The 12,948-nt window shown below is 34.6% G+C and overlaps 1 protein-coding gene across 2 annotated transcripts in view; it reads left to right on the top strand.

Moving 5' to 3' along the window:
- The window catches only part of arhgef17 (Rho guanine nucleotide exchange factor (GEF) 17), an 88,169-nt gene that overhangs the window by 64,374 nt on the left and 10,847 nt on the right, over positions 1-12,948 (top strand). The window contains exons 4-13 of one of the 2 annotated variants that reach the window (XM_082182831.1): positions 1,102-1,284; positions 4,986-5,102; positions 6,028-6,120; positions 7,124-7,300; positions 8,748-8,798; positions 8,892-9,001; positions 9,933-10,018; positions 10,217-10,335; positions 10,540-10,747; positions 12,314-12,575. In XM_082182831.1, the coding sequence (XP_082038957.1) occupies positions 1,102-1,284; positions 4,986-5,102; positions 6,028-6,120; positions 7,124-7,300; positions 8,748-8,798; positions 8,892-9,001; positions 9,933-10,018; positions 10,217-10,335; positions 10,540-10,747; positions 12,314-12,575 (1,406 nt within the window). Of the gene's footprint in view, positions 1-1,101; positions 1,285-4,985; positions 5,103-6,027; positions 6,121-7,123; positions 7,310-8,747; positions 8,799-8,891; positions 9,002-9,932; positions 10,019-10,216; positions 10,336-10,539; positions 10,748-12,313; positions 12,576-12,948 lie in introns of both variants that reach the window. The other variant, XM_082182830.1, reaches the window with a different exon arrangement.

Here is a 12,948-nt window from a genome sequence, read left to right as displayed (position 1 = left end):
GAAATCACATTAAAATGCGCACACAGGAATCGAAGGTTTCATTTTATGGTCCGATTCCTGACCTTAAGTGTCCGATTCCAAAATTTTTATTTTCGATCCCCAACCAAATTGGTAAGTTTTTTAAAAGTCAAATTGGACCCTGCTTACACATTTCTGGTATTATTTCATTGTCATTTAGGTTATAATTAGGAAATGCCTTTCTAGTCTGAATATTACATTTTTAATATTTGATGATTTATATATATAAAAAATATATAGAATCTGACAAAGATGATGCAAATAAATATACAAATGATACATGGAGGTAAAACAGTGAAATAAACAAAAGATTAGGTGCACTAAGAATAAAGAAAAATCTATACATATTTCTATCTTTTTTAATGTTCTGTTACCCATTAATACGTAATTTTATGGAAGTAAAATGGGTTGCAAATGACAATTAATGTTGACTAATTCAAATTAATGAATAAATGAGATACAAGTTTGGTTTTTAAAAAATCCTTGTTTTGTGACAGTAAAGACAGAGGAGCAGAAGGTTTATCTGCATTTGATGTGACACAGTTTACATCCCAAAGGGGGAGTCAGGCATTTCCTAAAATCAAAGTCTGTCCCAGACCACCACATGCAAACACAAAAACATGCATTCATTCTGTCATTGTATATTCCTTTATCATTTTTGATGCATATCATTTTTTTTTATTGAATATTCCTTTATATTTATTAATGCATATTCATTATTATTGCATTTTCCTTTATATTTATTCATGCATATGTATTGCATATTCCTTCATATTTATTTATGCATATTCATTATTTTTGCATATTCCTTTATATTTATTCATGCATATTCATTATAATTGCATATTCTTTTATATTTATTATTGCATGTCCAGTTCATGGTCCAAGTATGTCAAACACACTCAAATGTTAACACAGTTTAGTGGTTTTAACTAGACAGCATTTTTAATTTTAGCGATTAATGCCGTAATGCACTGTGATGGAAATGTTGATTGCATTTTATTCAGTACTAAAAAGTAAAAATTGTTCCATGTAGATAAAACTGTTGATTTCCTCTTTTTCTCTCTGTTGTTGTGGTCTCAGGGCTACATGAAGCCCCTCAAGCACCCGGAGAACTCCCCGCTCTGTGACCCGTCCCTGGTAGACGAGATGTTTTACCAGATCCCTGAGATTCTAGAACATCATGAGCAGTTCCTGGAGCAGGTGCTGGACTGTGTCAACCAGTGGCATGACAAACAGACTATCGGACATGTGCTCATTCAGTCGGTGAGAACCTAATCACAGTTTCAATACTATTTGCACCGTATTGTATTTGAGAATAGCGTCCCAAATCAAAGTAGGTTATGTTGAAAATACTACACCAGAAATTATTATAAAAGTAAACATTTTCAGGCGGATTTTTTAATATAGATCTGTGTATGATGAGGACTAATGCTGTGTCCCGATTTACATACTATCTGTCCCAAGTAGGATCCAGAGTTAGAATGAGTGTTCCCTGAATTAAATTATATTGATAATTGAATGCTAATATAGGGCCATATGGTTTCCACGATGAATTTGGCAAAATTTGGATGAATAAATCAAAAGTAGGGTCGTGAACTTAATCAAATGACGATATGACCTCTGTGAATATTAAAGCACAAAAAGACTGATATTGAAATATGATGTCTGCATGTTCTCCAGAGTTCACTTTACCAGTTAAACGCCCAGTGAAATACATACTTTAAGTGCCTAGTATAACATTGTTTGCTTAAACGTCCCATGTAATTTTACTGCCGTTTAGACCTGTCAAATTTAGTTGTTTTTTTCTCTGGTTCAGAAATAGCTTATGAACAAATAGGTAAATTTGGCTATAATCAAGAGAAATTATAATAGTCTTCCCACTATTTTCACATTAACAGCATGTCTTATTTTGATGATTTCATTCATCTTCTGTGATTGGCCTCTCACATTAGCGTTACTAACACATAAGGTTCAGTTAGCCAGTGATCCGCTCAGAGAGTGTGTGAACACTAGGCTGGAGCCACTCAGCCCCGGTCGTCTGCTCTCAGAAGGTACTGACAGAAGTGTTGACATCTAGCAGGTGTTTGTTTCCATACTAAAGGGATGACGTGCAGGTTGTAGGCTTAGTAGTTGACATGGTCGCCATATTGTCTCAACCCACCGGTCTAACTTAGGGTCTATGCTGTCGTGATGCTGGTGCCGTTCTGTCTCTCAGACACATACATACACACACATGCACACACACACAATTTCTCCTGCTGCTAGGTCTTCGTCTCATCCTAAGTGCCATCTCTGTTCTTTTGAAAGAAATTAATCATTTTATTCAGCAAGGATGCATTAAATTGATCAAATGTGACAGTAAAGACATTTATAAAATTACAAAAGATTTCGATTTTAAATAAATGATGTTCTTTTGAGGCCATAAAACCCATCCTGAATATCTTTTTGCAAGAGTTTTGAGAACTGAACTGTAGCCTAGAATTTTTGCTTCGAAACGATGTGAAAATCATCCTGCCCACTCATTCACATAAAACAGTATATTGATTGATTCATTTAAAATTTGTAAGACATGTTTTGTGTTAGAAAGGTCATAATGTGAGGAGGCGTGAATGGTCATGAATATTTATGCATTTCACTCCTGGAAAGACAATGACCCTTTCCACTAATGGCCCTATCAGGTGAATGGGACTGTGAGGGAACTACATGAAAGAATGTGAGGAGATTAAAAGAATGGCTTTTTTTTATTGTTTGAATTTAAAATTTCATTTTGAATTTCGATTCTGGTTAAAATTTCGATTTGTGATTTTAAAATTCACCAAAAAAATGATAAAGAACACCAGGTTTGTTGTGCCTACTGGCAGGGCTCCATAATTTTGGCCCAAAAAGTTGGTGCTTCTAGATTAGTATGACTAATAATAATTATGATTATTGTTAATAGTAGTACTAAATAAAAATAAGAATTATTGGGAACACTTTACAATAAGGTCTCATTCGTTAACATTAGTTAATGTATTACCTAACATGAACTAACAATGAGTAAATCTTTGTTAATGTTAGTTAATAAAAATACAGTCGTTCATTGTTTTTTCATGTTGATTTACAGTCAGTGCATTAACTAATGTTAGCAAATAAAACTTTTGATTTAAATAATGTATTAGTAAATGCTGACATTCTCATTAATAAAGATTAATAAATGCTGTAGATGTATTGTTCATTATTAGTTCATGTTAACTAAAGTAAACTAATGTTAACTAATGAAACCTTATTGTGAAGTGTTACCGAATTATTATAATAACACTATTTCATTATTAAAAATTGTATTTTACAGTATTCAGAATAAATATAAATACTATTTATATTTGCCTTGGTTTTTCTTTCAAAAACATAAAAAAATCTTACCAACCCCAACTTTGGAACTGTAGTTTACTGTACTTTCCCACCACTTTTAGTGCATTGTGTAATTATGCTAATTGGGATGCAGCCTAACATTTGTTCAGAATAAGGTGAAGGTCTGTTCTCTCTGTAGGAATGCTAAGTGTCTCAGTGTGGGGCTTTAATCTGTCTGACCCTCTGCCCCGGTTTGGAGAAATACCGCCTCACGACTGCTAGTTACACGTTGTTTAGACATTCCTGTCAGATTCACGTTCGCACATCAAATGCAGGATTTATATGGGCTCTGACTAAATTAGTCGCAAACTAACAAACTCAGATAGTTTAGACACCACAGTTCTGTTTTATGGGATTTTTAAGGCTTTAGGGCTGTACTGAACCCTGTGCATGTAAGTCTCAGGCCTGGTGTAGATGGTTGTCTCAGACAGGGCTTAGATAAATTAGGACATTTAAGTAGCTTTTATAAACATAAAACATTACTGCTGTGCATCTTGAGACAAAACAATGGTACTGACATATTTTAAAATATACCAGTGCATTTTGTTTTGAGTTAAATCAGCTCAAACATGCATTTTAGTCTGGGACTAGGCTTAAGCCTGGTCTGTCTCCTAAACTCATGCCTTTAAGCTCATGTTTTTTAAGGTTCTCATTCATTTTCTTCATTGGAACTTAAAAAAATTCTGATGCATCATAACTTTAAAAAGAAAAAAGTCTATGGAAAAAAAAGCTTAAAAAACAAATCAGAACTCCTTTGTAACCATAGCAACATGCTAAGAGTCACCCACAACAACCTAGCATTGTGACGGTAACTATTTGCGGTACAAGAAGGGGCCATTATCTTGTTTTATTAGTTTTATTAGATATCATACAACCCAAGTCCCATGCGAAAGTCAAGAACAAAAACAAAACATGAAACTAAAGGTCATTCACCTTATTTGATAAACGAAAATATCAAATTATTTAATTACATTATTATATTCATGTGCACTTTGATGTTCAGTACAACTGCAAACCAGACTCAAGGAAACCTGAGCATCAGATGGCTGTACATTAAAGTTTGAAATAGTTTTTATTTATTTCCCAAAAAAAAAATCTAAGTGTGAAAATGAAAGCCTCTATGGAACAGACATTGTGCAGATATGTCAGCGTGTTCTTCAGGGCTCGTAAAACAGGACCTCTGTTTCTGGTGGGTGTAAATTTTCCCCCTGTGGCTTTAGAGTTAAACATTACAGAACAGAGTGAGTCACACGCTGCCAGTGAGCTGTCTTTCCTCACGACAAGCTAAGGAGATTTATTTGAGGACTGTCTGTCCACACACACCATCCATCCACAAAGATAACTACTCAGAGTTGTCCTCACTGTCAGATAGGAAGCCATTTTAGTAACAAACATATCAAAAAGCACTATACTGGTTTGTATTTATAATATTTTTTAAATATGGTAACATAACTCAGAATTCACTAAGGACAGTATTGCTCCGTGTCAAGCAATGATTAGCAGGCTAGGGGTGATGTTTTTAAAGGTGCACAGTTGTTGTACAGTGTTGATCAATAATGATTCCACTTTCTCCTCAGTTTTCCAAAGAGATCCTCGCCAATATTTATTCAGCATACATCGACAACTTCATGAACGCCAAAGACGCAGTGAGAATTGCAAAGGAAGCAAAGCCAGCTTTCCTAAAGTTTCTAGAGGTACGTTACGGCTTTGTGTGTGTGTGTGTGTGTGTGCGTGCGTGCGTGCGTGCGTGCGTGCGTGCGTGCGTGCGTGCGTGCGTGCGTGCGTGCGTGCGTGCGTGCGTGTGTGTGTGTGTGTCTGTGTGTGTGTCTGTGTGTGTGTCTGTCTGTGTGTGTGTCTGTGTCTGTGTCTGTGTGTGTGTGTGTGTGTGTAAAAATAATTCTACACTACAATTATCCCCTCAAGAGGCTGTTTGGCAGCTCTTGGACATTATATGGCCATTTGGCACAGCTAAACTTTAAATATATGGATTTTGTCATTGTGCAAACTATGACCTGTTAAAACAGAGAAAGACAGGGTTCATTTTCTGTATTTGTGTTGGACTTTTAATGTCTTTAACTGGAGATGAGGGTAAACCAGTGTTATTTTAGTATTATTTCTATGCTATTATATTTATGAATGTTTTGAAATAGCTTTAAAAAAAATAAGTTTTTTTTTTAAGTTTTAGTTTTAATAAATTATTTTTAGTACTTAAAAATATTTATTTCAGTTAGTTGCCTTGAACAATTTTTTTCCATCTAATATTTATATTTATTTATATTTCAGCCTCATTTTAATTAATAAAACATATTTGAAATAGTTTTAGTTAACAATAATACATTTAACTGGGTTAAAAAAATGACGTAAATTCCCTAGTTTTAAATGCATATTTATCTTTATCAGCTGAATCATAACATGTTTGAGGTGTTTTTGAACTCAGCTGTTCGAAGATTACTGCCCTCTAATGGTAACTCTGCAAACTGAACCTAAACGAAGTTATCTAGTAAAGCATGGTTGGATAAACTGTACACATGAAGTTGAAATCAAGATAAAGTATGGTAGTACTTCTAAACTTTTTGTTTGTGTTCCATCTCTCTGTTATTCTATCTCTTTCCTCCTCAGCAAAGCATGCGTGAGAATAAGGAGAAACAAGCTCTGGGTGATCTGATGATAAAGCCAGTGCAGCGGATCCCACGATACGAGCTGCTAGTTAAGGTGACACTAACCATCCCCCTTTTATTTTTACCATTTTGTGTCTGTTAGTTTTTATTTAAGTTTTCTTTTCATTTATTGTTGCTTGTTTAGAACACATTAGGTAGGGCTGAACGGTGAATTGAAATCAAATCTAAAATACGATGTGTCTAGTACATTATCGAATCGCAAAGGCTGCAATTGAATTAAACAGCACGTTTCAGGGCCTTGGTTTGCAGTAAATCGCATCTTCTTACTCAAAAACTTTTATTTGGGAATACAACATGCACTATCCATTTCAGCAAATATGTTAATGAGAAGCGTTTATAAACCTAAATTTCCACCAAAATAAAAGCGCAATGGTTTAATTAAGAAATTAAGTTAAGAAATTAAGTTAAGAAATTAAATTAATATTTAATAATAAAAGTTATTATTGTTATTTTATAGTCAAATTGATAAATGACAATAAAAGGATTTGTTTTTATGGCCAAATTGTGCAGCTTTTCAAACAAGCACAGCAAACAAAAAATGCATTTTTAATCACTATCACAATTTTAATCAAAAACTTTGCAGTTTGATTTTTCCCAAATCATTCAGCCCTGACATCAGGTATGTTTGTGTGTGCTTACAGCTTAGCTACGTCATATTTATTTACCCATCTTTACTGTTAATCTTAAGGACAAAAATGCTAACATCCAATGCTATTTTAAAGTCCTTTTCCGCATGTACATACTAGGTACTTATTATAGCAATTACAATAACTGGGTTATAACTAGGTACTATCCCTGAACCGACACCTAAACCAAACCTTAACCCATGTCATTACCTTATATTACCAGTATGTTCTTGGGTAACTACACTGTAATTACACTGTAAGCACACGTACTGTAAAATAAAGTGTAACCGTTATCAATATCTAGGACAGAAACGTCATCCATGCATTTTATGTGTATTTTATTTTTTGTTACTTTTCCTGTTGTTTTGGTAGTTTAGGTTTTAAATGACACATTCTGTTTGTGGGCTTCAGGATCTTCTGAAACACACTCCTGAGGATCACCCGGACTACCTGTTTCTGCTGGAAGCCCAGAAGAACATCAAGCGACTGGCCGAGAGGATCAACAAGGGCAGACGGAGCGCGGAGGAGCTGGAGAAAGAGACGCGTGTCATGCAGGAGATCGAAGCGCACATTGAGGGCGTGGAGCATGTGAGAGACGTATAAATCAGCCTTACTTTTTATTCTTATATTTATTTATACATCTTTAATGATTCTTTTTTAAATCCCTGTTATGTAAATAATCCCTATTTCATGCCCAGTGTGTATGAAATGCGCATGAAATAGGCTGTAAAAATAAACTTGCCTCCCCTTACCTAATCCACTAGGTAATTGTTGCTTGAATTAGTCGACCTTTATATTCTTTTTTACATTTTTGCTTGTAAACGCTATTTCACGTTGACTAAATATGTGCGATTGATTTCAGTAGTTTGATGGCTAGTTTGTATGAAAGCTTTTTTCGCCACAGAATACAAAAATAAATGATTGTAACCTTTTTTTTTATATACACTACTGGTCAAAAGTTTTGAATCTGTAAGATTTTTTATGTTTTTAAAAGAAGTTTCTTCTGCTCACCAAGGCTGCATTTATTTGATAAAAAATACAACAACAAAAATATATTTTGAAATGTAATTTATTCCTGTGATCAAAGCTGAATCTTCAGCATCATTACTCCAGTCTTCAGTGTCACATGATCCTTCAGAAATCATTCTAATTTGATGCTCAAAAACATGCATTATCATTATCAATGTTGAAAACAGTTGTGTACAATTGTTTTGTCATGATTCTTTGATGAATAGAAAGTTCAAAGGAACAGCATTTATTTGAAATATAGTCTTTTGTAACATTATATCTTTGCTGTCACTTTTGATCAATTTAATTCATCCTTGATGAATAAAATTATTTATTTATTTTATTTATTTCCCCCAAAAATAAAATAAAAATTCTTACTGACCCCAAATCATCAAACCATCATATTAGAATGATTTCTGAAGGATCATGTGACACTGAAGACTGGAGTAATGATGCTGAAAATTCAGCTTTGATCACAGGAATAAATTACACTTTACTATATATTCACATTTTTCACAATATTACAGTTTTTTTTTTTTTTTTATCAAATAAATGCAGCCTTGGGTGAGCAGAAGAGACTTCTGCTCACCCAATTCTTACCGATCCAAAACTTTTGACCGGTAGTGTATATCACAATTCTACGAACAAAAATTCAGAATTACTAGGTTTATATATTGCGATTCTGACTCTTTTTTTTTCTCAGAATTGTGAAATATAAACTTGCAATTGCGAGAGAAATATAAATTGCGTTGTGAGCTGACTTTATTTATTTCTTAGAATTGCAAATAAACTTGCGTTTATATCTCACAATTCTGAAAATTTAATTCAGAATTGCGAGTTTATATCTCAAAATTCTGGGACATAAGTTAGAATTCCACGATATAAACTGACAATTATAGAAAAAAGTCTGAATTGTGAGAGAAAAAGTCACAATTAGCTTTTTTATTTTTTTATTCTGTGGTGGAAATAAGCTTCAAGAAGTATGTTTGCCCTTTGGCGGTACGTAATCATGTTTTTTCCCTGTTAGATCCTTAATCCGCAGAGGAAGTTCCTGAGACAAGAGATGGTGGTGGAATCGGTGAGCACAGATAAGCTCTTCATACAAGAAATAAGATAATTTTTTTACCAAAATTATGAGCTTTCTAAACTCCTGTGCTTCTCTTTTCTGTAGAAAACGGTGGGCGGTAAGAAGGACCGATCTCTCTTTCTGTTCAGTGATCTGCTCATCTGCACCACGCTGAAGAGGAAGTCTGGATCTCTTCGCAGGAGCTCCATGAGTTTGTGAGTTCTGATGCTCATTTGCAGCTTTCTTTTAATAGTCCATAGATGTGAGGAGGTCCTGGGAAAACTGATGTTTGGTTTAGAAACCCCAGAGTCCCCTGAGCTCTTCTGCTCTGCAGTCCAAAGCCAATGCAGTTTATCTCCGAATAACACTGCACCCTAGTGGACGGTCAGGAAAACAGCACCGATATAGTCTGTACCATATCTCGTTTAGCAGATGCTTTAAAGGGGACCTATTATGCCCCTTTTCAGTGTTAATTTTGTTTTTTGGGTTTACAAGAATGGGTTTTCATGCTTGAATGTTCAAAAAACACATTATATTTCACATATTTGACATTGTTGCAGAACCCAGTCTGTCAGTAACACTCTGTTTAGTTCATGTCTCTTAATGAACTCCTTCTGAAAAGCATAGTGTGCTCTAATTTGTCGACTGGACAGGTGTGTTGTGATTGGTCAACCACTTTGAGCGTGTTTGGGAAAATTCACGTCCCTTACCATAACGGCGAGTTTCAACACACTACTAAAGCAACTCAACTAGGCATCGTCCCTTTTTTGTGTGTGTTTGCGGGAATCATTTAAAGGTAGTTGCGAAGAAGCTAGCAATAGCAAGTTAGCTTTGAAAACATAAGCCCCCCAAAGCCACTTCTCCTCCAAAACATATGACGCGCACAGCAGAATCAGCAAAGCGTCACGAGAGACTGTCTTACCTCATGTCTCAAAGAACATAACATTGTAATAATAATGGACGTAAATAATGAACGCTTAGGACACTTTAAGTGTCTTGTATATGTTTCAGTGGGGATCTTTCATGATTAACCCTTGTGGCGTTTGAATCACCAACCTTTCAGATGCAAGACTAGATCTTTAACTATCAAGCTCATGTTGGAAATATCCTCGACTGATGATTATTATCTCTCTGCCACTCTTTCAGATATTCCGCTGCTAGTGTCATTGACACCTCAAGTAAATATAAGTTCCTGTGGAAACTGCCCATAGAAGATGTGGAGGTGGTTAAAGGTAGCGTTATTATCACACACAATCAGTATGACATGATGTTTACCATGTTTTTTTTGTTTTTGTTTTTTTTTACATGCTCTTAAAATGGAAATTAATTAATTCATACATTCATTATTTTGACCCTTTTGTTAGGCTACTTTCTTTTCGATACTTAGTTTGACTTTATTTTATTGACTCAATGTAATTTTATCATCACAGGTTCTAATCAAGCCACTAACAGAGAAAATATCCAGAAAACCATCAGTCGTCTGGATGAAGATCTCAGCACGCTTGGACAAATAAGCAAGCTGTCAGAAACACTCAGTTTCCCCCATCAGGTCTGTCAAGCTTTAGTCTATAAAACACCTCATATTAATTTGTTGTTGTATTGCTGTTGCTATAAAGTTTTGGTCACTTGGTAGAAACTTGTCAAATTAGACTCATTAACAAACATAGTGTTTTTATATGCAGTATGTGCCTCTTCTCTCCCACTCAGAAGAATGAGTGAAATATTCTGAACTGCTTTTCTCTGTCTGTGTCAGAGTTTGGATGATGTGATAAAGGATCTGATGGCGTCAGTGCACCGGGAACTGGCGGAGAAACAGTCTCTGGCTTTCAGCATGACGTTACTACCCACTAAACTAGAGCTGACCACCGCTTCAGCCGAGACCACCTTCATCTTTGAGTTCAGCAGCCCTGATGCACGCAGTAACTTTGAGCAGGCGTTTGAGGAGGCCAAGAAGAAGCTCGGTAAATAGTCTACCACCAGCAATTCACATCTAATTATTACTTTCCTAAAAAAAAGGAGGGTGATTATAATTTTCTGTTATGAACTTGGTGCAAACATTTAGAACAAGACAGACTAGTAAAAACGACAATGTAAATATATATAGAGAGAGAGATTTTATACACACACACACACACACACACACACACACACACACATATATATATATATATATATATATATATATATTATAAACAGTATCCACTATATATATATATATAACTGTGTTATTTTAGTATTTATATTACAGAATAATTTTGTTTACGTTTTAGTTATTGTGATTTTGACATTTTTATTCGTTTTTTTTATATATATATATTTTTTTCGCTTTACTTACTGAAATACACAAGTCTAAGTTAAAATACAAAAATTACTAATTTAGTCATTTAGAATAATTTAGACTTATTAATTTCAGTTAATTGCCAGGGCAACATTTCACATTTTTTATGTTTTTTATGTATATCTAGTATTTGTATTTATATATATTTTTTTTTCAGCTTCATTTCAATTACCAGAAAACATTTTTTAATAGTTTGAGCTTTTACCAAGAGCAACACGGGCAGAAACCGAACAGCAGTTATTTAGATTCCCAAAAGGCACAAAAAAAATACTTGAACCTCCCAAAAATATATGCATTAACTATTGGTTGGGTTTTACATGAATGGATGTATTATTTTGGGGGATTTTCATTTTTTGGGATTATGTGTATGTATATATATATATATATATATATATATATATATGCAAAGCTCAATAAATAGTATGTATTCATGCAAAATCCTAAACATACTGCATATATTAATGTATAACCAGCACAAATTGTATATTCAGTGAAATTACAAATAATTACTGCACTATATTCTTTACAAAGCCTGAGAAATACGACCTACAGTAGTGGCCAAAATTGATGTCTGTGGTGATATTTTTATTTAATTTTATTTTTTTATGATCCTACAAGTTCAAAATATGAGGAAAATATTTTATGTTTATTAAATATTTTAAATGTGAAGGAAAAACAAAACACTAAACTTGATTAAAGGTATACTACTACTAATAAAATTATAATACAAAAAGATAATAATAATAGAAGGTATTTATCTGTCGAAATTATTTGGCAAAGAAAAAGCATAGAAAAACAAAAATACATTTGACTACAACATAATCAGTTATTAGTGTTTCGTTGATTATTACTTATTTTCTTTGTATGACATTATGGCCAAAAATGATGTCCGCATAATTCGGCATGTTTCATTGTGTTATCACAAATAAAACAATTGACTATGCAATATGCTTAAACAAATTTGTTATAATATTTAAATAAAGGGGGAACATCACGTTTGGCCACTACTGTATATTCATGGCAAAAAAAACAAATACTGCATATATTCATGAGGAGGCCAATAAATACTTTATATATTTATGAAACATACTTCATATTATCCCAACAAATATGGTGTATATATTAATGAAAAAGCCAATAAATGCTATATATTCATGACCAGTCCTACATATTGTACGTATTCATCCAGCCATGAACAAAGACCAGTGGGACCCCGAGTTCCTGAAGGCCATTCCCATCATGAAGACCCGCAGCGGGATGCAGTTTTCCTGCGCCTCCCCCAGCCACAGCTGTCCAGAGAACACGTATGAGGTGTGGGTGTGTAACAGCGACGGGTACGTGGGTCAGGTGTGTCTGCTGAACATCCGAGACGAGCCCACGGTGGAGGCCTGCATCGCCGTCTGCTCCGCTCGCATCATCTGCATCGCCGCCGTGCCGGGCCTGAAGAGCAGGTGAGTCCCGACGGCCCTAAACGCACCTGTTTGTGTGGCAGAGTCAGGACAGATTCTCCTGTTAAAGACTAATAATAGATGCCCTGTGTTGATGAGCACCATGAGACTATTATGTTAGAATCCCCATACAGATAGGACATGCTCACACTGCTAATGAGAACATTCTAGGTTATTTTCAACCTAAAGTGAATGTTCTTCGTGTGTGGCATGATCATTCCAACATCCTTCAGTGTGTAAATGAACAGTACAGTTCTCCACTAGTCCTACCTATTAAAGGTGCTGTACAAGCATACAAATACCATAATATGTTTAAATTTAGGAAAATGTTATGTTCAAATACTTGTTTCTCCAAAAAAAACAATGCTACAGCCAG

This window comes from Leuciscus leuciscus (genome assembly GCF_965113295.1).
Source record: "Leuciscus leuciscus genome assembly, chromosome: 10".
Taxonomy (NCBI): domain Eukaryota; kingdom Metazoa; phylum Chordata; class Actinopteri; order Cypriniformes; family Leuciscidae; genus Leuciscus; species Leuciscus leuciscus.
The sequence above is the reverse complement of the archived record's forward strand: the minus strand, read 5'-3'. Positions and strand labels throughout refer to the sequence as shown.